This window comes from Alosa alosa, chromosome 22, assembly GCF_017589495.1.
Source record: "Alosa alosa isolate M-15738 ecotype Scorff River chromosome 22, AALO_Geno_1.1, whole genome shotgun sequence".
Classification (NCBI taxonomy): Eukaryota; Metazoa; Chordata; class Actinopteri; order Clupeiformes; family Clupeidae; genus Alosa; species Alosa alosa.
Window position 1 is genome coordinate 1,571,259 of NC_063210.1, and position 23,570 is coordinate 1,594,828.

The 23,570-nt window shown below is 39.6% G+C and overlaps 1 protein-coding gene across 4 annotated transcripts in view; it reads right to left on the minus strand.

Annotated features, from left to right (window-relative positions):
* The window catches only part of ryr2a (ryanodine receptor 2a (cardiac)), a 110,302-nt gene extending 87,316 nt beyond the window's left edge, over positions 1-22,986 (minus strand). For all 4 annotated transcript variants that reach the window (XM_048233682.1, XM_048233681.1, XM_048233680.1 and 1 more), the window contains exons 1-2: positions 22,835-22,986; positions 43-162 (exon numbers count right to left, since the gene is read on the minus strand). In XM_048233682.1, coding sequence (XP_048089639.1) covers positions 43-162; positions 22,835-22,882 — 168 coding nt within the window. In that variant the 5' untranslated portion in view covers positions 22,883-22,986. The remainder of the gene's footprint in view (positions 1-42; positions 163-22,834) is intronic.
* Between the last annotated feature and the right edge of the window lie 584 nt (positions 22,987-23,570).

A 23,570-nucleotide genomic window follows, 5' to 3' on the forward strand; every position in this document is an offset into this window, starting at 1 on the left:
ATAACACAAACCACTGTCTACTGCAGTATCCTTCAGACTTGCCTTTGAATTGGAAGTAGATTCAAGAAAGCAGAGTCTGTTTCCAAAGCCCTCCGCTGCCAGACACAGCTTCTGCTGCTCTTTGTTGATGGTGGCAGAGCACTGCAGCACCACTTCATCATCCTGCACAACAGATAGCACAGCACTCACAATCAACACAAACCTCACACATTGAAACACACTGTAAGAAGATTAGGAAGATTAGAGTCCTAATGTAATTCCACAACTGGGAGAATATGAGAATATTCATTTGATCTAAAGACCAAGTTTATAGCATATAAATATAGTCTTGGTAAAACAAACTTTGTAATTTGTAAATGGTTTTAAATGTTATACTGTACATCTCAACAAATTGCTTTGCTAAGTCATCAACGTTACTAAACTGTTAATTTAGTTTTAATCTAAATACACATAATGTCAATTATAAGTTATTCATGCAAAGCACATCAATATATTTGTGGGTTATTTTATTGCACAATGTCGAACACAGCCAGCTTTTAGTTGCAGATGCATAGTCTTCTTATCCCAAGAGAAGTACTTGACCTCTTCAGCTCTTTGGTGAACATAAAATCAAGACCACTGAGATTACAAAATAATCCCTGAAGTTTCCTGTTGAAACCATGCTACTGCCAACTGTCTATCTTCCCATCACTGTCTCTCAATCCTACCCAGTGATACAGTTCACACAGAAAGTAAGCTTGCATTATACAAATTATCCTATCAGACATAATCAGCTAAGGAAAGGAAAGCTGTAGGTCAATCATCAAAGACATACTGTACTGTACATCCTGAAAAATAATCCCAGTCATAACACAGCACAAATGGAGTCATGAATTAAAATAACCCCCTTCCAATGATGGACCATGGCCCATTAATGTATGTATGACTATCAAAATGTTTCAAAAAATCTGTGTACTAACTTGTCTTTTAAAAACAGGGGTATCCAGGCTTGGAATTTCACCATTTTAGCCCAAATAAAATCGCTATTAGTAGGACGCAAAGCAGAACATTGAAAGAAGGGGGCACCAAGGCCACCGTGGCCTGTAAACCTCTGATTTTCAAAGGGGCATCACGGCCAATGCAAGGGGCTATGACGGCCATGGCCGTCGTGAAATTCCTACCCTGGGGGTATCACCCAAGTTCAAACACTTATGATCACACTCACATTCAAAGCTGAATACATGGAAACATACAAAAACACATGTGTGCACACACGCACACGCACACACCTCAGCAGAGTGCATGTCAATACCACCGGGAGTGGACAAGAAAAGAACAAAACATCTTCAGTTGGGGTGAGTATGACTTCACTCAGAGCTGCAGCAGTTTATCAGACACAAATAGAAACGAGTGGGTTGCGCTATGTGACCTAACACAAGTCCGACCATATTTCCCCACCTCCGTGAAAGGTGTGTGGGTGAAGAGAGGATGGAAAAGAGAGGGAAGAGCTTCTCTCACCTCCAGACTAGTGGAAGACCATCATTTTATCTTTGCTATACAAGTAAAGACAAATGAAAATATAGCTGCAAGCAGCAATGAGGGGGCCAAGCAGAATAGGCCGGAGTAGCTACTGCAACAAGATAGAACTCAGCAGGCACCCGCGATCAACACTTTCAACAGCTTTCACATCAAAACATAACTGACTTTGTAGGGCTGAAACAGGGCTGAGTATTGCCGCTGCCGCCTCCGACAGCCAGCCCCCCCACCAATCACCCCTGCCCGTCCCACCCCGCCCTTGCACGCATGCATTAGAATGAACTGGATGGAACATGTTTTCATCAGTTTCACATCAAAAAATAAAAGATCGATAAAACACCTCAGCAACTACAGATCAAAATGCAATATTGCTAATTGCAGCACCCCCTACAGGTCAAAGGTCACCGAAGTTTTCGAGCGTCCTCATAATGGGGTCATGAATCCATGTAGTAAGTTTGGTTATGATACATGGCAGGGTTGCTGAGATATGAGCTCACTTCCTGTTTGGCGGCTTCGCCGCAAATTTCGATTGGCTGTTACGGGCAAATGCTTTTGTCAATTGTTCCAGAAAGCAATGCACTGATAAGGCATGGGCTGAAGATGGTCTCTGTCAATTTTGGTGAGGATCCGCTGAAATTTGTGACTTGTAAAAACTTGTACGTGTTTTTGATTAAATCCAATATGGCAGCCGAATCAATTACGATGACATCACAAGTTGGCTTGGGTCGGCCTAAGGACCTCCAACAGTATTACCAGACACCACTAGTGTGTTTTAATTCTAAGCACAACAGCAGCTACAGGCCAAAAGGCATGTTTCTAAATTACAGCGCCCCCTAGAGGTCAAAGGTCACCAGATTTCTTGAGCGTCCCCCTGATTGGGTCCTGAGTCCATGTACAAAGTTTGGTTATGATAGATTAATGGGTTGCTGAGATATGAGCTCACTTCCTGTTTGGCGGCCTTGCCGCAAGTTTTGATTGGCTGTTACGGGCAAACGGTTTTAGTTCCGAAGACGAAAAGGAGTATCTTTTGTGAGGCTTGGTCTGAAGATCATGTGTGTCAGGTTTGGTGTCGATTGGACAAAATTTGTGACCTGTGAAAACTTTTTAGTGTTTTTGATTAAATCCAAAATGGCGGAAAATCCATCATGGCAGAAAATGACGTCATAGGGTGCGTTGAACTCGGCTTGGTCCAAGGATTCCAACGATATCTCATTTCGGCCATATCGGGTCATAAGTTACGTGCGTGAACGCATGTCCAACTTTGGCCTGTTGGTGGCGCTAGAGCGCTCAAGGTGCCGGTATGAAACTTGGTGAAATTCATGAAATTCATGAGACTGTCCTCAATCAGTGTGCCAAATTTCACAACTTTTCACCAGACGGTTCTATGGGCTGCCATAGACTCCAATGGCGGAGGAAAGATGTTAAATAATACCGGTAATAAGAAATCATAGAAACACAATGGGTGCCTTCGCAGCTTCGCTGCTTGGCCTCCAATAATAAGAAATCATAGAAACACAATGGGTGCCTTCGCAGCTTTGCTGCTTGGCCCCCAATTAAAACAAAGTGCCATTTGTGCCAACAAAAAAAAAGTGCCATTTTTGGGCTGGATGACATACTGCAATGTATCATGGGAAAGGATTATATGGGAGTGGGAGAATCTGGAGGATAAAAAAAACTTAGTGTATGAGAGAGACTAGCATAGCAGTAAAGGTAGTTCCTATCTGGAGTTTCTGAAAAGTAAGCCTTGAATGCCATACTGACTGAAATATCTTTAGTATCCTGTCAGGCATTGTGCACAAACACACGTTATAAAAAAATAAATTAGGTTTTTATCTTTTTGCTTTGTTTTGTTTTCGTGATGCTGGTTACAAGGAGTGGACAAGCAATGCAGGCACTGCAAAAACTGCAAGCAGTCTGAGCTTCCATAGTGTGATAAGTGCAAGAAAAAGGAGGACTGTTAATTATTCATTGTGCTGCAGATGAGCGCAGCCACCTTTTAAAGCATGCATGTGGCAAGAGGAGCTGCTTTGCTTTTACTCTCACTCTTCAATGTGCTTTCAATTTACTCCTATTACTCGCCAAAATGGCATATTTCTTCTCAGGTCATGTTGGACCCTGATGCTAAGGTTCATTCTGCCCACCTTTCAACCTGCCCTGCACATTGTCTCTCTATTCACTTCTCTCTATCTCTATCTCTATTCTATTCTATTCACTTCTCTCTCTCTCTATCTCTATCTCTCTCTCTCTCTGAGTGCTTTGCCTACGGCCCCCATAAGGAGGCTTTGACAGAAGTCTATTTTCCCTTCATCAGGGTTTTGGCTCAGTAAATCACAAAGATACATATTTTTGAAATATCAGCACAAGAATTCTGAACTCTATTCTGACAGCAACGAATATGTTTTGCTAGAATCAGGTAACACAAGATTATGTCAAGAATATATACAGTAACTGATAAGTGTATAGATGTACACAAACATGTAATATTCCTTTTAAAAAGATCCTAAAATTGATGATGACTTAATAATGACAGACAATATTTTCATCAATCACCAGCAAATAACAGAGAACATCAATAGTGTAATCGAGAGGCCTACAAGGACTCTTGTAGAGCTATTACTGACTAAATGGACTCTAAATAAATACAGCAATCTGGCACCCATTAAAGCTTTTCAAGTTGTAATTCTATGATCATCAGCAACAAATTAAACAGTGTCAAATAAACACCTATGCATCACATACGTATGATGTCCTTAACATTTTATGATGTGGTTTCCTTAAAACAGTTTGAATGTAATCCTGTAATTCCAACAACCTGCCAAATCTATGGACTGTGCAGTTCTACAGTCAGAGCCAGACTACCCCACAAAAATATGAAAAAAGCTTTCCCATTCAAAGACACAAGCCCAGTGCCAGCTGTGTTGGTATTTGTAAGGATCTTGCATGGCTTTGAACTGCTAGTTTTAGACAGAAACCCCTTAGTCCTGCTTTAAAGCAACTGCATGTAATTTTATACTCTAACATAATGGCTTCAAACTAATTTTTAAGGTACACTGATTGAAATGAAAGAGAACGTTATCTCTGTTATTGCCACTGCACGGCTGAAACGTCTGGTATTACACTACATAACTTTAGTGTATCGTTCAGAAATGTGACCCTTTTCATCCCTTGTGCACACACTCGATACCCCTTTAGCAACATTTTCTAATGTGCAAAAATTACGCCAAAGGGGTACGCAGTAATTACGCCAAGGAGTATCAGTTCTTACATTGTGTTGCTTAAAATTAATCCTTTACTTTAAATCAGAAAGCAAAAACGTTTATTTAATTATCATGACAAACAACTGGCCATTTACTGGTGTGACAAAGTGCAACGTTGGGACTACAGACACTTTCAGTATTTATGTGCTGCTTCACCCTCAATAGAATAGTAGGTGTAACACCTATCAGCGTAGGAGCTGAGTGCAGAAAATAATGAATTGTGGTTCTAGAAGGTTCTACCATTTGTAGTGGTGCCTTAATATGTGTTTTCTGTGTAAGATCAGCTCTCCTGCATAGTGGATCAGAGAAGTGTGATGAGTCTGCGCAGTAGGCAAGCATGAGCAGTGGCTGTGTGGGTGGGTGAGAAAGTGCTTTAACCCTGAACTGCTAGTTCTATGAGTTTGTTATATAACCATGCAACATAGAGAGCGAGTGAGATCTACACGCCTCAGTTAGTATGCATCAGGAAGGCTTTCCCCATAAAAAGAGATTCTCTCCTTCACCATCAAGCTACAAGTACACACACACTCTCATTTCTACCCCCAGGCTCATTCGCCCACTCTGCTACAGCTATACAAATTCCAACCACACACCCACACACACACACACAAGATTTAGCAGCACGTGTGCAGACTGCACAGGATAGCATGCATGTGTATGAAGCTACAGCTTGACTGACCATCAGTAAGGAATATTTTCCTATAAAGTAATAACTGCTCATTCCAAAATTCAAATCTTACATACTTAAAGTACAAATAAAAATAATGATTTTAAGCATATTTTAAAATAGATACAAAACCTATGTACAATGCCATCACTAACCCTGGTAAAAATATTTTTGGAAAAAAATACCTAATCAAAAAAAGAAATATTTCTTCTCCAATATCATCCCATAAAAGTTGGCGAATAACATGCAGGAGATTTGAGTTAGCACACCCACTGGTTTTCTACAGAGATCAGGGTATTTCAGAAATATTGCTTTGTAAAAATCTGAGTTCATTAACCCTGAGGGAAACTCTGGGAGATCACCATGGGAGAGCACCAACTTCATGGCAGTCTGCATTGTTTTCTTAAAATGTGTCATAGGCTATTATAACTTCTAAAATGGAGTGATGTAGGAAGTGGGAGTTTTGTCACTGGTTGCCATGGTTCCATTGATGATGGCTTTTCTTAGACGTTGGGCATGCACTGAACTGTGTGAACAAACTTGGTGTTGATTGAACTAACTCAGATGAACAGTATTGAAAATGAAAACCCAGAGTTTCCCCATCTCAGGTTAAATCAACCCAGAAATCAAGGTTAGACTGAGTTTGTTAAAGCTCATTTCTGGAATACCTCCCAGATTAGAGGACTGAGAAGACCATGGCAGAAGCTTGATTTTGTGTTGATCTGAAAATTAAGAGTTCAGATACAAAATCCTCTAAATCAGTCTGACCAATTTTTCTTTTAAATGAGCATTCTTGATCAGGTTCCTATAGGTTTTTGACTACAAATCAATATTTCAGACCAGGAAGAGAGTGGTATTTGGCGAGCTTTGAAGCTAAATTATTTGATTATTGTATACTATGTGTGAGCATTCACTCACAATCATCATCTCATTTTTTATGGAGGTGGCGTTTAGAGGCTTTTGCATCTGAACTCTTCAAATATACTGTGGATCATTTGGATCACTTTGGATCAGTGACCTGCTGGATGGTCAAATCATGACCCATTTCTAGTGTCTTGGCTGAGGCAGCCAGATTTCAATTAGTATTTTATGGATTTCATGATGCCATGCACCCTAACAAGGTTTCAATTGGGCTTTGGAGGAAAAACAGACACAACATCACAGAAGCTCCACCATACGTATCAGTATGCATAAGCATAGGTTCTTTCCACTATCGTCAACCTTCTATACATCAAACCCACTTGGACTGTTTGTTGCCAAAAACACCTACTGTAACCAAAGAACACCATCCCAGGCAAGGTCCCAGTAGATTTTTGCAAACTCCATCCATTTGCAATTAAATGGCAGGAGATGCATGCCTTCTAAATTATCTATTAGCATGAAAGACGTGTTTGATGTTTTTTGGAGACTTGGTGACCCCAAGATAGTTTTTTTTTCCTGTAACTCTGGTCACTATTGCTATAACTATAACTGTATATATGGGGATTTTCAGGAGAGTCCCTATTCTTATAGCCATCTTACAGCGGTCTACATTATTCTATACATCAACATTCTTATATTGTAGGTCACTTTGGATAAAAGCATTTGCAAATCAACAATAAACTAGCCTGGTTAGCACCAGACCTTATCTCACTTGAAATTGAGATTGGGTCTGGACAAGACTCATTCACCCCCATTTCCATGGGGCGTCACCAACGAACACCAATCAAAATGCCTCCTGATGCAATTGGATAGACCTAAAACCAATCAGAGCAATAAGGGAAAAAAACACATCTCACCACAAACATTTTTCAAAAACTGGTTTGATGTCATCATGTTAAGCCTGCTTCATTGGTGCCCGGGTTTTAGGAACTTTGGAAATGGGAGTAAATGGCCTCTTTGCCAGACAGACATACTGTACAGGGTTCTTCCAGGCTAACAATAACAATAAGGCCTGACTTTCTAATACCATTTCTGACATTTAAAATTTGTCATGGCATTACTGTGCATAAAATTGCAATTCAACTTTTGAGCACCCATCTAAAACAGCCCACAAGTAATATACTACGGTATGAGTTTTAGGTATAGGTAGGTACACAGTGCACACAGAGCCACTGAGGTCACACACACAGATTAACTACTAACAACTCTAGATCTAGCAGACCACAGTTTATTATTCTCAATTTGTTGAAGGCGAGATAATAATTTTCTTTGATCTAATAGGTAGTGCAATTTGCATGATATATTACATATCAGATTGTGAAGCTACCAGAAACCCCTTCACTCTGACAAAGCTGGTAAATTAATGTTAAATTATTTAGCACAGCTTAGGTCTTTGCACAGATGGCAGTGAAGTCTGTTGGGTTTTATTGTGATTTTTCAACATATACTGTAAGAGGAGTGAAATAAACAGGTGGGTTCTATTCAGGCTTTGATTATACACTGTATCTTTTTTTGCAAAATGTAGCTCAGTTCTAGCCTAAAGATCTAGATGCACCCTAGCGGCAGCAAATTACATTTGCTTCCAGGGCTAGCTCAGTTCCGGCATGAATGTTTGTAATGTTGATGTAGAAAAAGTATCACTAGATTGCAGTGTAAACAATTTGGGGCCAGCAATGGCCTAAAGGTTAGAGACGTGGCTTATGACTGAAAGTTCGACATCCTGACTGAAAGTACGATATCCTGATACTCTGAAAGTATGATACAATTTAAAAATGTGGATAGGGCTAGTAGTGAATGAAGAGTGCTTTCCTTCCCCTCAACATTTGCACCTGAAGTGCCCTTGAGCAAGGTCCCTAACTCTCAACTGCTCCCCAGGCACGGCACTGCTGCTGCCCACTGCTCCTGTTCCAAGTGTATGTTCTCGCTGTTCCTAATTATAGAATAGGTCAAAATGTAGAGGATGGGTTAAATAGAGAGGGTTTTGTTTTCATTGCCCACTGTAGAGTAGAACATTCTTGAATTCAAAAAGAAAAATATATTTCAGGGCAATCTTGGATGAAGTAACTTGCCAGTTGTATTGTCAATTAGGTCCTGAAATTTGTTTTTACAACACTGTTAAATAAGTCATTTTCTAAATAAACAGACTTGACTTGGAGTTGGAAAATTGTGATGGCAATGCAACTATGCTCCTTTCAAAATAATTAGCCTATGTAAATGTGATTGTGATGTATGCACATAAAATCCAGGCAAAACCCTGATGCATAGTTGCACAGAGGGAATGGCTTACATCTTATGACAAGCAGCAAAACTAGGCTTAAAGCCTAAAGCTTGTGGCCATTGCTGCACTGCTTGCTGCATAGGACTAGAATCAATTGAGAAATATAGGAGCATACTGTACACAACACCATAGTAGTGGTTGCCATGACACCTCTGGTTTAAAATATGGTGAGTGAACAGTTTTTGCCTATTGCACACACACTTTTTGCAGAATTTGGCTCATTATGTCAAACCACTCACATCTATGCCAAATGAAAATGCAATCAAAACTTAACAATCCATTCACACATGCACCATTTGAATTACTCTTTCAAATCAGCAGCAACACACTGATGTGCTTTATACAAAACACTGCTATCTTTACTATTTGTATTGTAATTTTCTTACACAGTCTTTTCTGAAACTCAAGAATAGAAATGCTCCAGTAATCAGGTTCTAGTGTTGTTGTTTTTTTTTACACACACACACACACACACACACACACACACACACACACACACACACATATAATCAATGTAATCAATACAGTACTGTTACTGTACTGTAAACAAAACAAAAATTAAACAAAAAATAACTCCACAAAAATGTAATTGTACAAAATATATAGTAATTGCAACGAATAGGGCAGGCAGGTCTATAGATCCTGACTTCAATTGGAATCTGGCCACATACAGTAACCTCATCTACATCAAACAATATCCTTGGGGGCTAAGAAATGGGGATAATATCACCTCATGTTTCACCTTGACCTGACCCCACATTAATGTCTCTGCATACCTCCTCCATTGCTTGCAAAAGATGCATGCAGGCATGTGGCTAGTGGCCATGTACTTTTCATTGGCACACTGAAAATAAGTAGGTTTTAGAAATGGGGAGTAAAGAGGCAAGTTCAAAACTGTACACGGGTACTCAATGTAAAAGTACACTATTGAACACAATGGTCTATTTGTAGTGCTAAGTCTCAGAATGACTGGTGTTCAGTTTTCTCTGTAAGTGTTTTCAGGTACGTGTGTGAGTATTACCAATTACCAGATGTGTTTTACATTTTGAATGGAAGTGATTTCCCAATGATAGCAGGACATTTCTAAGTGTCTACTGTAAGAAACCATGTGTAGTGTTTCGCAATAAGTATATTGGGTAACACTTTACTTGACGGGTGAGTTCATAACACATAGCAGCTGTCATAAACTGCACATGACTGTTTCATGAGACATGATTCAACATTCAGACCAAACCTTTCATGAATGTGGAAGACATAACAATAACTACTTGTCAAAATAAAAGTCCAACAATAGCAAAGCAGCATTGCTGTTTTTCTCTCCATCCTTTGTAAATATTTCATGAATATCTTATGAAGTCTACATCGAATGTCACTTTACTATATAAGTTGTGAAGTATTCGTAATCACTGAGTTTAACACTGGGAGGTAAACTAGCCTACATTCAGCTGACCCGTATTTGTTTAACCTGGAATGGTTGGACATTCCCAGTAGCAAAAAATAAGAAATCATCTGCAAAAGTTACATCGTTAAACAAATACATTTTTATGAAACAAAAATTATTTGCTTGACCATGTTCTGTTTTTTTGGCACTGGAGTAGCCCATTGACTCAGATGTGATGTGATCAGGTGAGAGGTTTGGAACAAAAACGGCAATGCTGCTTTGCGATTGTTGGACTTTTAATTTGACAAGTTGTCGTCGTTCTGTCTTCCACATTCATTAAAGGTTTGGTATGAATGTTGAGTCATGTCTCATGAAACAGTCATGAATGCTTTATGTGCAGTTTATGACCGCTGCTATGAGTTAACTCATCCGTCAAGTACAGTGTTACCCAGATTTGCAAACAATGTGCCAAGCAGAAAATGTGTTTAAGCTATGGTTACACTGTGTATAAGGTATGTTACAAGAAGTTTAGGTACAGTATTGAGGTCTAAGGTCTAAGCATTCATGTTTAGTGTGTAAGCAATGGGCAAAAACTGTAATAAGTGATAATAAGTGTAATAAGTGTACACTGGGAACAAAGGCAGCTGAATTCTCCCATTTGTGCACAAATCATTTTTTGTGTGCCTTCAGTTACATACTGTACATTTCAATTTTACGTATTCACGCTTACACACTCCAATCTGGATAGGCTACCACTATCAACTTCCAGTGTTGGGGAAGTTACTTTTAAAAAGTAGTGTTTGCTCGTTACTCGTTACTGTACTTCTCAAAAAAGTAACCTGTTACTTCACTTAGATACCCTCTATGGAAAGTAACTTTTTACATTACGCGTTACTTTTACGTTACTTTTATGTTGCTCGACTTTGGGCAGAACCCACAGAACCTACATAAAGTTCTACTATGGAGGACATAACAGGTATTTCTTTTGTGCTCTTTATTATAAAAAATGCCACAAACAGAGCACTTGACAAGAAAACATTGGGCTTATAGGCTTCAAAACCACCACTAAAGCCCTATGAAACCATATCAAATAACATAGCCTCAATACATCTTGGGCATATAGGTGAACACAAAATATATGAGGGCTTATTTTATAGCCTTATACTCTTTCATTAAACAGGCGCTCCTCCGAAATTTGGTGCAAAGCTAGTGCAAATACTTTGTAATGCGTTACACACAACACTGTCAACTTCATAATGAATGCAGACAACGTAATGTCAGTTTTGGAAAATTGTCAGTTTGTCAGAATCTCAAATCCGCTTAAACAATTCCAACTACTGCAGAACAATAATTTTTTCTTCCATTTCCGCCAATGAGGAACCACTTTAATAATTGTTTTGGCTTCTTACACTGTAGGCCTACCCTCCATTCAGATCAGAATCCATTCTGCCTTTAAAGGAGGAGATTTAAGGACTTTTACATACATTCAAAGTGAATTAGTTCATGTTTAAACATAAAAAAAGATTTTGGAAATTTGTAGCAGATAACTTCAAAAAGTCAGAAAATGGTTAGATTTAGATTATTTCACTCTTTGTCCTTCTCTCCAAGGTACACATCCCTTGTGGTAACTGAGGTGAGTAAAAAGACCATCTAATTACCATCTAGAAGATTAGGTGAGACGAAAGGGAACCCAGAGTGCAGCTTTTCTCTCAGTAACGGTACTCTCACACACCTCCACTGAATGTGTTGACAAGAGACGCTTCTCACTTTACATGGGCTTACGTCATCCGTTGCCGAAGTGTATAGGGAGGGAAAGTGATCTCATTGCCCCCTACTGGTTGTGTTTCTAAAGCTTAGCGAAGCGAATGGGATTCTCCATAGCTCGTTTTTTAGAAAAATGATATCTCGGTCCACATCGGGAAGGGAATGGCTTCCATATGATATGCATTGGGGTCACCTCTATTGCTACTGGTGATCATACTTTATTTTTAGGACCAGTATGATTTGTTTAAAGCATTTTTGTAACATTGTGATAACGAACTACAGTTGCACGTGACGTTACCGGTTTGAACGCTACATCTCTAACAGATCAAAACAGATCGTAATTTGATTGACTGGCTTAACATTTTTTATAATGACAGAGAGCGATGTAAACAGCGTAGTGATTACCTTTAAGTTAGGGTAACTTGTGTTGTGCTTCTACTCATATGAAGAGCTGGCAGTGTTACGTGTCAAAGCTAACAAGGCTAATAAACAAACCATGCTATGGTGAGTAACAGAGGGTAAAGTCATACGACTACTATGAGAAGGCAAAATAGGGTCTGAAACTTTCATAGTTTTTTTTCATAGATTTTTACTGTATACACACTGAAAAATATATTTGGGCGATAACTTCGCTGATATGGCTTGATAATATTGTTTTTGCTCTCTGATAGGAACGGAACCACTATATCCCTATTGTGGCTGCGCTGGTTTGCCTCTAAATAAACTTTGGCTGCACCAACGGAGAGCAACACAGATGCCAGCCAATCAAATCAGTTATGCAAATGAGCAAAGACATCTCTGAACATCAACAAAGATGACAAAGAGTTCAGTAGATGGTGTCAGTACCCGATCCATACCGCCTGCTCAATCAGTTCTGCGTATGCGTGTAAGTGCTCTACCAGAAAGCATAGATTGCTTTGCTGCTGCTGGCGAACAGCGGTCTTTGAATCGCGATTCGAATTAAGCTTTTTTAAAATTGCCAAAAGTTTGATCAACTAGCCAACTACCTCCGCTGGTGGGAAAATGCATGGGACTCGTGAGTTGTAGCGCTATTCTATTGCGTGCAGAGGAAATTTGAAAAAGACAACCGTTTATCCCGCCCCTCGGATTGATTACTGCCAATGGTAAGTTCCCAGACCCTACATCTTGATGTGGGTCTGGCTCGTCAGGCTAGATGCAACCTACAGCATTTGTAACATTTGGGGTGTTCTTCGTACAAGAGTAAACAGAACAAGAGCAAGCAGCCTCACAGTAGTTCTCACAGGCTGATTTTCTCGCCAACACGGCGCTGTAATAAAAGACTGAAAAGCCTATTTGAAAATCTATTTGCCTTGTTCACACGGCGGCCAGAACGAGGCTACAGGGTACACTTGCCATTACACTTCAGTCCAGCAGATGGTGGTAATGCAATCTGTTTGCAAATCTTATTCTTCAGGGAATTTCTCTTGGCAGTTTGCAAACGGGAAAAAAAGATTTAAAACTATCTAGCTGGAATAGCTGCAGCCAACAGCCGTTTTTTTCGTACCGACAGTAGGCTACTCCAGTACTTTTCCGTACCGACAGTGACATCGAGAAACATAGATATGAAAAATAGTTTTCCTTTAAGCGATTTGTTTTACCCTCACTAAAACGGAGGTGATGGTGACAAGGTTTACAGGTTGTCAAAACCAGCTGGTTGCACTAGTAAATGTTCTTGGACAAGAAAGCTGTTAGACCCATGACATCTGACTTAACAACTGTACACACCCCTGAACGTCTGGAAAACCCAGCAGCAAGCATTAATGCAATGCAAGCGTCTGAGTCGGGCGTATGGATTGTGAAGTACAATAACAGGGTCCCTGCAATTAATCTTTGCTATGACTAAAATAACAACATTTGTATCAAAACTGACACGGTGTAGAGTAGACTACAGTTAAGTGCTGCTTTGGATCAACTTTACTGGTCTATGCTGCACAGTGTTGCTCTAAAACTAATAAGTTCATTGACACTCACTGAATAATGCATCATGTAAACAGTAAAACAGGCCTAAGCCATTATCTAAGATAATAAAAAGCCTGCCTTTGAATATAGAGAATGACATCACAACGGAAAGGATAAACAAAGATAAATTAAGCTTTAGTGCTAACAGAGATTTCAACTAACCATTATAAATTCAGTTTTAAAGCAGCATTATGGAGTTCTTGTCGAAGACTAGCAATCTAGATATAAATTATATAAATCACCTAAAATGTATGCAAACATAACCTAACTTTATAAATGCAGACTCACTAAAGTGCATCTTGCACCCTACGTGCACGCATATCAGTGTCATACTACATCACAGTGTTGGGACAGCCACCTGCTAAGGGCTTGTACTAGTTTTATTACAGTCAGCAACCCACAATGGTTCTCCTGTTGTATGGCTGTATTTGACTCTTTCCCACTCAGTTGCAGCATATAGGCCAGTGGTGGGTGTTTGGTGTGGCGTGGGAAATAAACCACTTTATACAATGCGTACCCAGCCAACTCGCATACTAAAGTGCTCTAGAGAGGCTGGTTAGCAAAGCACTAAACACCCAGCCCACACCTTCTCTCCACTTCACTACAAAGACATAGGTGAAATATTATAGAGCCTTCAGGCCTATCCACAGATCTGTCAGCAGGTACTGGACTATTGGTCATCAGTGACACAATGCTGGTGAGATCAGGTTACATGCCTATGAAAGCCTTCTCACATGGCTCTATTTGTTGATGGCAAATCTGATGACAAACTGTTTATGGATTCAGCCTTGTAAATTACAATGTTTATCATATTCTTCACATGTAGTATTGACATGTCTGTAAACAATTATTTTATTTTGTAATAGAATCCAAAAAATAAATAAATATTTAAATAAATGATTGCTATTCAGTCAGATGTGATGACATCACTGCTGCATTACTCACTGGTACTCCACTTCAGAGAGTGAGCACGGTGATGCCAGAGGGCTGCATACACATTACACCATACTGAACATGCACATTCTGTTGATTATTTTGCTGGTGTTGTAGAGGACTCTGGTATGTAGTTACCTTTTTCATCCTATTCCAAATTATTTTATAATGTGATGTCATTACTGCTACTGAAATAAAACCCCACCTCTAGCACACTTCTTCTACTATTAAAGTAAACTCCTGACTCCCCAACCATAATGGCTACTGTATTTGGTTGTTTCTCCAATCTGTATTCAAAATCATTCAATCAACATACACCACAGACATGTTACTTTTTTGATTTTGTAAAAGATACCAAGACATGGATACTGCATTATCTGATAAACTGTTATTGCAAACAAATAATATTGTTTACGGTGATTTCTGAGGCCTCTGCCAGCAGTGCACTAGTCTCCAACATATGTAGGCTATGCTTGTATCTACAGAGAACTAAAAATGTGAGTGCACCTTCAAACACAGCACTTCCCCAAAATAGACATTGTGGCATGGTGAAATAGCATCATGACAAACACTGAAATACTGTCGACCCCATAGGGTGTGTCTGAAAGGCCTTGGGACTCTCTGCTGTCTATTAAATAAGTATAATCATGTTTACTACAAGGGAGATGGTAAATTAATAATAAATGAATAAATCTAGAGAATATGCCAATAAATGTGGCAAACAAACCCGTCCATCCACTCAAGTCTTTTTCCGTTTACTTGGGAGAGTAATTACAGGGCAAATTCAATAGCGGTTTATATAGCTGGGTTCATCCTGGCACGCTTCTATCATTGATCAATTGATCTCTTTCCTCATGCTGCACAGGTTGGCCTTTACATGCACAAAGAAACTCTTCACAGCATGACTAAGAGAGGACCGTGGGCACACAAATGACTAACAGGCATGACAACATGAAACACTATCGTTATCTGCTAATGATTTTTTTTCCTATTTGATTATGGTGCACATTCATCATGGCATTATTCTGAAAACCTTGTGCACCATATGAAAATAAATGTTGTAATATTTTATCATTGCATAAGGTAGTCCAAACAACATCAAGGCAAATGGTAGCTAAAGGGGGTCCAACTAAATGTTTTTAAAACGTATAATAAAAACGCTTTTAGCCAGGCAGTGTAAATATGACCTGAGGTTTTGACCAAGGTGTGAAAAATTACTTGAAAACAATGTGTTCACAAAAGATCTTCTCAATCCAGGCACTACTTCGTTGGGTAAATTAACAAAATACCTGACCTTTCTAAATTATTTCACCATTTGTAACCCTGGTACAAGACCAGATCAGTAAAAGGTTAACATATATTTGCTCATCATTTATTTAATCCAACCCCAAAGGTCAATTTTCAAAACATGTTGCTCTTCAAAGTGTTATACATGCAGAGTTCAGTGTCTATGCACTGAATCCCCTTTCAGACATACTGCAATCTGGACATGATCTAGTTACACGGGTGGGCTGTATGTATGAACACAAGAACAATTTACTTGAAGGTATCTACATATTAGTGACATGACGCTGTCATGGCACATGAACCCTTACCTGTCATGACAAAAACCAAATGACACTTAATGACAGAAGCGTTATGTCTAAGTTGTGACTTGTTAATGACTTGTTTATAATGTTTATGACACGTTCATGACAGTGTCATGTCACTCTTATGTAGATACCTAATACTTATGGTAAAGTGTAACTGAACACAATGTTCAGCATTATTTGACATAGACATCACCTGGGCCTTACCCTACCTGTCCCCTAGACATCACCTGGGCCTTACCCTACCTGACCCCTAGTACTAAGTCTGGATGTCACACGGGTGAAAGTATGTCTGAACACAAAAGGGTAAGATGCGGGTAAATTCACACCTTTGTTGTTCGAAGCAGATGGTGTCCACTTGGTTTAACTGTAATTTATAAGGTACTTCTTGTTCATGACAGCCTGGCACTAATTTGCAAAGACGGGAAGTTCCAATGTAGGCTAAACTGTTCTCCCTGTGTTTTGTGCACATAGCCTACTGCAATAAAGTTGAATGTGTGTCAAACCAATTTTGATGTTTTGTTTGTTTTTACAAGACCTGCACATAAAACTTAAAGGTTCTCTATGTGATGTTATGTGGTTTCTAAGCTAAAACATTTCTTGTCACATAGGCTTCAGCAAACATCTCCTCACCATCTGCTAGTTGCCTGTCCCCTGAATACACTGTAAAAATGTGGTTTCTGTGGACAGCCCAGCCTCCAAAAACGGCAACAAAAACATCCTGGTCCAGCCTGGACCATGAAACATAAACTGTTTCAACCAATCACAGACGAGATGCGCGTTTAGGAGAATTTCAGTTGCACGGGAGAGAGGGGCGAGTTAGCTCTCTGTTTTGTTTGAACGTCAACAGAAGTGACCCAACATCGCTTAGAGCATCTTTAAAATTAAAATAAAACAATTGTGATTTTATAGAATTTAACAGTGATTTTTTTTGCGGAATCCATGCTCTTTTAAGGGAAAATACATGCTTACATAATTGCAAAAGGGTTCTCAACTGGCTGATCTTTAATGCAATATCTACATTGCCCATTATCAGCAACCATTCATCCAATGTTGCAAAGGCACTTTCTGTTTACTAGTCTGATATTTTTTAAAAGGCTTACTGAGAAAACACCAGACAACAGAGCTTTTGCAATTATGTAAGCACATAATGTAATCTGAAAACTGCTTCCCTGAGTAAAAAAAAACACAGCTGGTATTCTGTCTATAATGGAGTGGAATGGAAATGTCTAAGTGTCTGCAAACTTTTGACTGGTAGTGAATATAGTACACCATACCCCGACATTCTATGTGTAACCACATGCTAGGAAACCCAACAATATGCATCACACATGCATCATTGAAACACTTGAAGGCCAAGCGGAACTAGACAATTAAGTGGTTGTTATTAGGCTACGGATCTAATTCCACTTAGCTACGTCTGTGTACTACACATAGGTTGTCTAATATTGTTATTTTTGTGAAGTGGTCAATATGCGGTTTTGGAAATGTTTTAAAATGTAAACTATGCAATGAATTAGCCTTTTGAAATTATGTGCTGTTTACATGGTAGCAAATCCAAAAAATTACTAGTTAATACGGGAAACTCTGAGTGACGCTGCTAATTGGTCGTGACGTTAACCAATCAGGCTCTTCTTGTCTCTATTGCCGAGGTATTTTATAAATCCGCAGTCCGATGTCAGACTCACACAGTCGTGAGATGACCGCTCTAAATTGCTCCCTCCTCTTCCCAGCTCCACCTGTATAGATCTGCTTAGGATAGGGGTGTCTTTTTGATTCCGATCTATGCTTGTTGTGCTTGCTATGTTCTCACGCAGCAGCATTCTTCAGCAAAAATAGTATTCCTCATGCAGCTTTGTTTACGCAGCTCTGCAGCAGCAGCGTCTTGAGCAGATCTAGGCCTCCAAGACCAAGCATACTACCTTGTACTTACTTACATCAATAAATACATTCTCTTTCCATCTGTGAGTTTCTCGTCTGAAATAAAGGTAGAGGGACTTTTGACTGTTATCGACCATCAAATTAAAGGGTAATTAAGGACTTGCTGTTGGATGAGAAAATAAGATGCAGTCGATTCAGATCAAATGTTTGAGATAGTCTACTCATAGTCTGGCCATGCCCACCTAGATTTTCTTTCAGGGAGATATTAGTCTGGAACACCATAATTCAGTAGCATTTCCATCAAACCCCAGAAATGTAGGGCTAATCAGTGAGCTTGATGGTCTTTTGGTCCACCACTGTACGACTTCAAGCAGCGCTGCCACCGTCGACTTCAAGGGACCTAATCCAAACCCTAACCCTTGCCTATAACTCTAGCACCTTCCAGTCAGCGCTGCCTTGAAGTTGACGGTGGGGGCCCAAAAGACCACAAAACAAATCATCGACAAGAGGGGATGATGCTACAGTTTTGGAATTGAAAGCGGCTGTGGTAAACAGTAGTAGCAACGTCTGCAAATGTCAAAATGTGTACTGTGGTACTGTCCTTAAAGTGTGTGATGAGGTCACTATATAACTGATGACCTGTCTAATGATGACATTCACAGACAGTGTTATATGATGTACTGTATTCACAAGCTAATATGCTGAATCGCAAATTTAGTATGTGTTCATTGTCTGTGGCAGCTCAATATATACTCTCCCCATTTGTGGTGGTGCTATAAAAAAAGCAATATGCAGAAATTCAGTGTGGCATATAATAATGGCATGAGGCTGCTGCTTAAAGTGCCACGATGGAGCAGTGCAAGCTGAATGTTTGTAAGTGTTGATGTAGCCTATCCACCTGTCCTGCTGTACTCAAGAATCTCATGAACAGATGTACAGTATGTGTAGACGGAGTCCTTCAACAGCATAATTGCAACACTAGTGAACCCTGCAATGAGTATGGTTAGGTTCACCTCAAGACTGTGGAACTATTGGCGTTTTAGTGAATATGCTAATATCTGAACACTCTTTTTGTGTATTGTGGAACTCTATTGTGGACTGTTGTAGTCATTTTTTATTGTATGTGTTTTGCTTTGTATTTGTCTTTTGCTATGTTGCTATGTATGTGCTATGGACCGTTTTTTGTATCCTGAATAAAGTAAGTAAGTAAGTAAGTAACAGCAAAAGTAGGCCTACATATGTTGTTTCCTGACTGTCGATTCTCCATACAAACAATGACTAAACTATTAAACTATTTGGACATCAAGTAAGGTTGATAAGTCACATTGACTCCTGCTGGTGGCCAATTTGTTGAGTGAGCCAAATGGAACTTTAGCTAAGTTTAGCCAGGTAAGCAAACCAAATTTCAAATTTTAGCTTAAAGGATGACTCAAGAACAACTTAGACCTTAGTCTATTTTTTGGAGTGTAAACCTTTGTTGCGGACCAAAACGGCATTCATTGGAGTAGTTTTTAATAAAACCGGATTATGCATTTACAAAGAAATATAGCATTAGCCTTGGGGTTAAGCTCGCTACAGCAAAGTAAATCGCTACTTTGAGCCACTTACAAGACTCAGAATGTCATTACACTTCTGTGAAACTATGGAAAGGGTCACTATGATAAAACAAAGTAAGTTTGAATTTGTAAGTGTACAGACAAAAAGGACTGTGCACGGGTTCTGCTTCTAGTGATTTCAGTGTGGAAGGGGTTGCATGCACAAAACATTAGCAGTCGTATAGTACCATTATATATATTACCATTATGTATATATTACCATAGATATTATAGTTGATGGAAGGTTACTTTCTCTAGAGTTGCCACCGCTTTCCTTAATTGAGGATATGTTTGGTGTTAGCCAGGATAGAGAGCCAGATGCCCAGATACTGAGTCATTTTGTTAATACTACAGTATATGTCAAGGTGGTGTAGTTTTAAAACAATGTGGATTGAGGATGTTATTTTTTTTATATTTCTGCACCTTTTTTTCTCCAGGTGCTGCTACGAAATCTAGACCTCATTACTAAGAAAATATGATACAGTTATCCAACATAATCACTAATTTTGAGGTATGCATGCATGATAAGTGCTTACCCTGATCGAGAAACATCCAGTACATCTATATCCATGTCTACAAAACAACTTAATATACAACTATCAGAGTACTCCACATCGTGATTTGATTATTGATTACTCTGTGTATGACCTTATTTGGGTTAAGGTAATCAGAAAATTCTGTTTAGGCTATGTGGCCATGCTAATCTCTTTATGTTTATTTAATTTATTTTATTTATTTAACTTTTTTTTACAATTGTATTAAATATTTCTTACATTTTAGAATTTATATTAAATTCTTATTTTAGTAATCGCATTGTATGCCAGATAATTAAATACTCGATCTCCACATTTTTTGTGGGTGGGTGGGTGGGGGTATCCTCAGGTTGCAAGTATCCTTTGGGAGCCCTATACTGCAGTGATAATTAACTATATAAGACTCTATCAATCTCAGTATTTGAAAGCAAGAAAAAAATACTACTACCTGGGCTAATCCAAGCTGCTTGTGCTCAATCAGTAGCCTATTGTACAATATGGCATAGGCTACTTACTTATTTTAAATCATTAAATATCCTGATTTTATGCCAGTATTTGTCAATATTTCAGGATTTATTGGAGTATGCACTATGCAACAGTAGAATTTACCAATATTTTCAACTAATGCAGAATGTAAGACCAGCAATTGCCTAATGCTATCCTTGAATTCAAGATGAAGCAAAACATTCCCTAAAATAACAACTTTACAGCACCACCAATGGCACACTAAGTCCCCCATGTAGATCTGTGGTAATGATGTAACAGGGCACTGCAGCGAGATTGAGAGTGAGGGAGGAAGAAAGAGAGCAATGTGGGCTTACAACAGTGATGGATCAAAGTCATGCTGCAGTGCTAGAGCTCATTCTAATGCTAGTTCCTGTTGTAATTGTTAAGTAGACTAAATCAGACAATTATGTGCAGCAGGTCCAGTAGGTCCTCACTGTCTCCATCAACTGAAATAGGATTCTCCTCTCCTGCCATGGATCATCTCTGACTGCCAGAGGGACAAACAGTGGAAACAAATAGGAATATAACAGCTGCTAGATGGGCTTCTTTTAAATGAAATAACCTACTCCAAGTCAAAATCAACAACTTGCATAATGCAGGCTAAGAACACCCACTTCATCACCATGTTCCCTATTGTTAGCATATAGGCTATCTGACAGAACTCGCGTTGTCAAGTTTATTGATTAAACATGGACCAGCAAGGTCGCATTTGCTTATTAGGCCCAAATGAAGGCTTGCACAAAAATGCAGTGACTGTTGGCTGCACTTAGGATACGTTTACCAAACATTTCGGAACCAGTTGGTTTATCTCAAATGTGTTAGACGACATAGGCTACACACGAATTGCACGCATTTGTTGAAAAACTGAATTGCCTTGAATATAGACAAATAACATCGTGGTCATCCTGATTGACAGCAACAGTTTATTTTCACGCGACCAGAACATGGGTGCAGTACATGAAGCTATGTCAATGACTAAGTTGTCATAATAGACTCGAAATCTCGTAAATGTATTGGATCGCATGTAGGCTAGGCTAAATCTCAATTCCCCCTCCCCATACCTTGCTGAAAAGGAGACGTAGGGAGTTATCGATTTACATTGGAATTCTGCATTAGCACTAATGGTGCAAAATCGGCGGAGGGAGGGGTGCAGTTATGAAATGGCACTGCCATTTAAACCACGATTAGCCTACCGGAGCTGCTGCTCGAACTTTCAGCAATTGTTTGAAAACAATCAGTGCTTTAAAAAAGACATATGAATATTTAAAGGAAGGGTTAACAAACGGCATAGGCTATACCAAACAAACAAACACGCACGCACGCACGCACAAATAGCCTACACACACGCGCGGGCGCATCAATACCATAACAGACTGCGGTTGCGGGAACTGCGGCGGTAGAACGTCAGTTAACAAAACCACTAATTAGGCCTATTCCATCACTTTGTTAGCTATTCATTACATTGCAACCAGAGGAATCATATCGAAATGAGTTCGCTTGCAATCTAAGCTTAAATCAGACACAGAATCATTCAGTGTGCTACGCTGGCCAACGGGGCTAAATCTGCAGTAGCCTGCTGCTCAGGATTTTAGGAGCGACGCAATGCAAACAGATGAAGCAGTCTTAAACCGGACAGCAATTTCCCCAGTGCAGATGACTTAAACCTATAGTGCATCTTATGTTATCTAAGTGCACTCTGCTGTATATTGTCGAGGTTAGACAGTGTGATTAACAGCAAGCCAGACATCCTCTGCCACGATAGTATCTTGCAGACAACAACACACAGCAGCTGCAACATTATTTTTCATATGACCGCAGTGTAAATAGAAAATGACTGGTTTTTAGTGGCGGTTAAAACGACTCACTGGATACAACAATAACTTAGAGGACGGCTAATAGGCAGGTGATGAAAAAAAGCCAGCGGCAACTCCCTTGCCTAGACAGTTCACAACGCGTGATGCTGCAGATTGCGGCTGAGAACACTTTTCACATATCAATTAATTTGGCTGTCGCCGGTAGTATAGGGTACTTACGGTTCGCAAAAACTGAATTTCATCTTCGCCTTCTCCTCCTTCTGCCATGGTTACCCACAGACAGTAGATTACACCCGAATGGAGTCGAATCTAAGGTGGCAGGCAAAACGTTATAGTAATGTAGGCAACGTCTCCCGTCGCCCGCTTATTGGGTGGATGGAATGATCAAAGGGAGGAGTTGTGCAGGTGTATGTGGGATGTAGCCTAGCCTACTGTAACCCAAACGTGCAACTCCCTCTTCTGGAAAAAGGCTGAAATAGCCTAAAGCTTGTCGCAACACCTGAAGTAGGCTAAACTAGCATAAATTCATAATGGCTCATAACCAAAACGCAGAACTCTTCTTTACTTTGTGTCCAAGGCAAGCTAAACGTGCAAGCTACGCCAAACGGTCTACATCTAAATAAGTTAATAAAAAAGAAGTTCTGCATACTTCCAGGGAATGTTCTCTTGATTCGTCAGTAGCAAGACTGTGAACCCCCAGTTTTAATGATGATGCATGACATTTTTTTACATTTTCAAAGGCAATTAACATTCCTCCCACCCTGTATGATGCTGAAGCACTGTGAATAAAGTACCATGGACAGCAACTTACAGATAACAAGACAACACATTCCCGGTTGGCCGACGCACCTTTTGGGCTGATAGAATAGGCTATATAATTATTTTGCCCAACGATCGGCCCACAGGAAGGACAATCAGCGGCCCATTGGTTACATTTTCATGCCATGCTGACGCC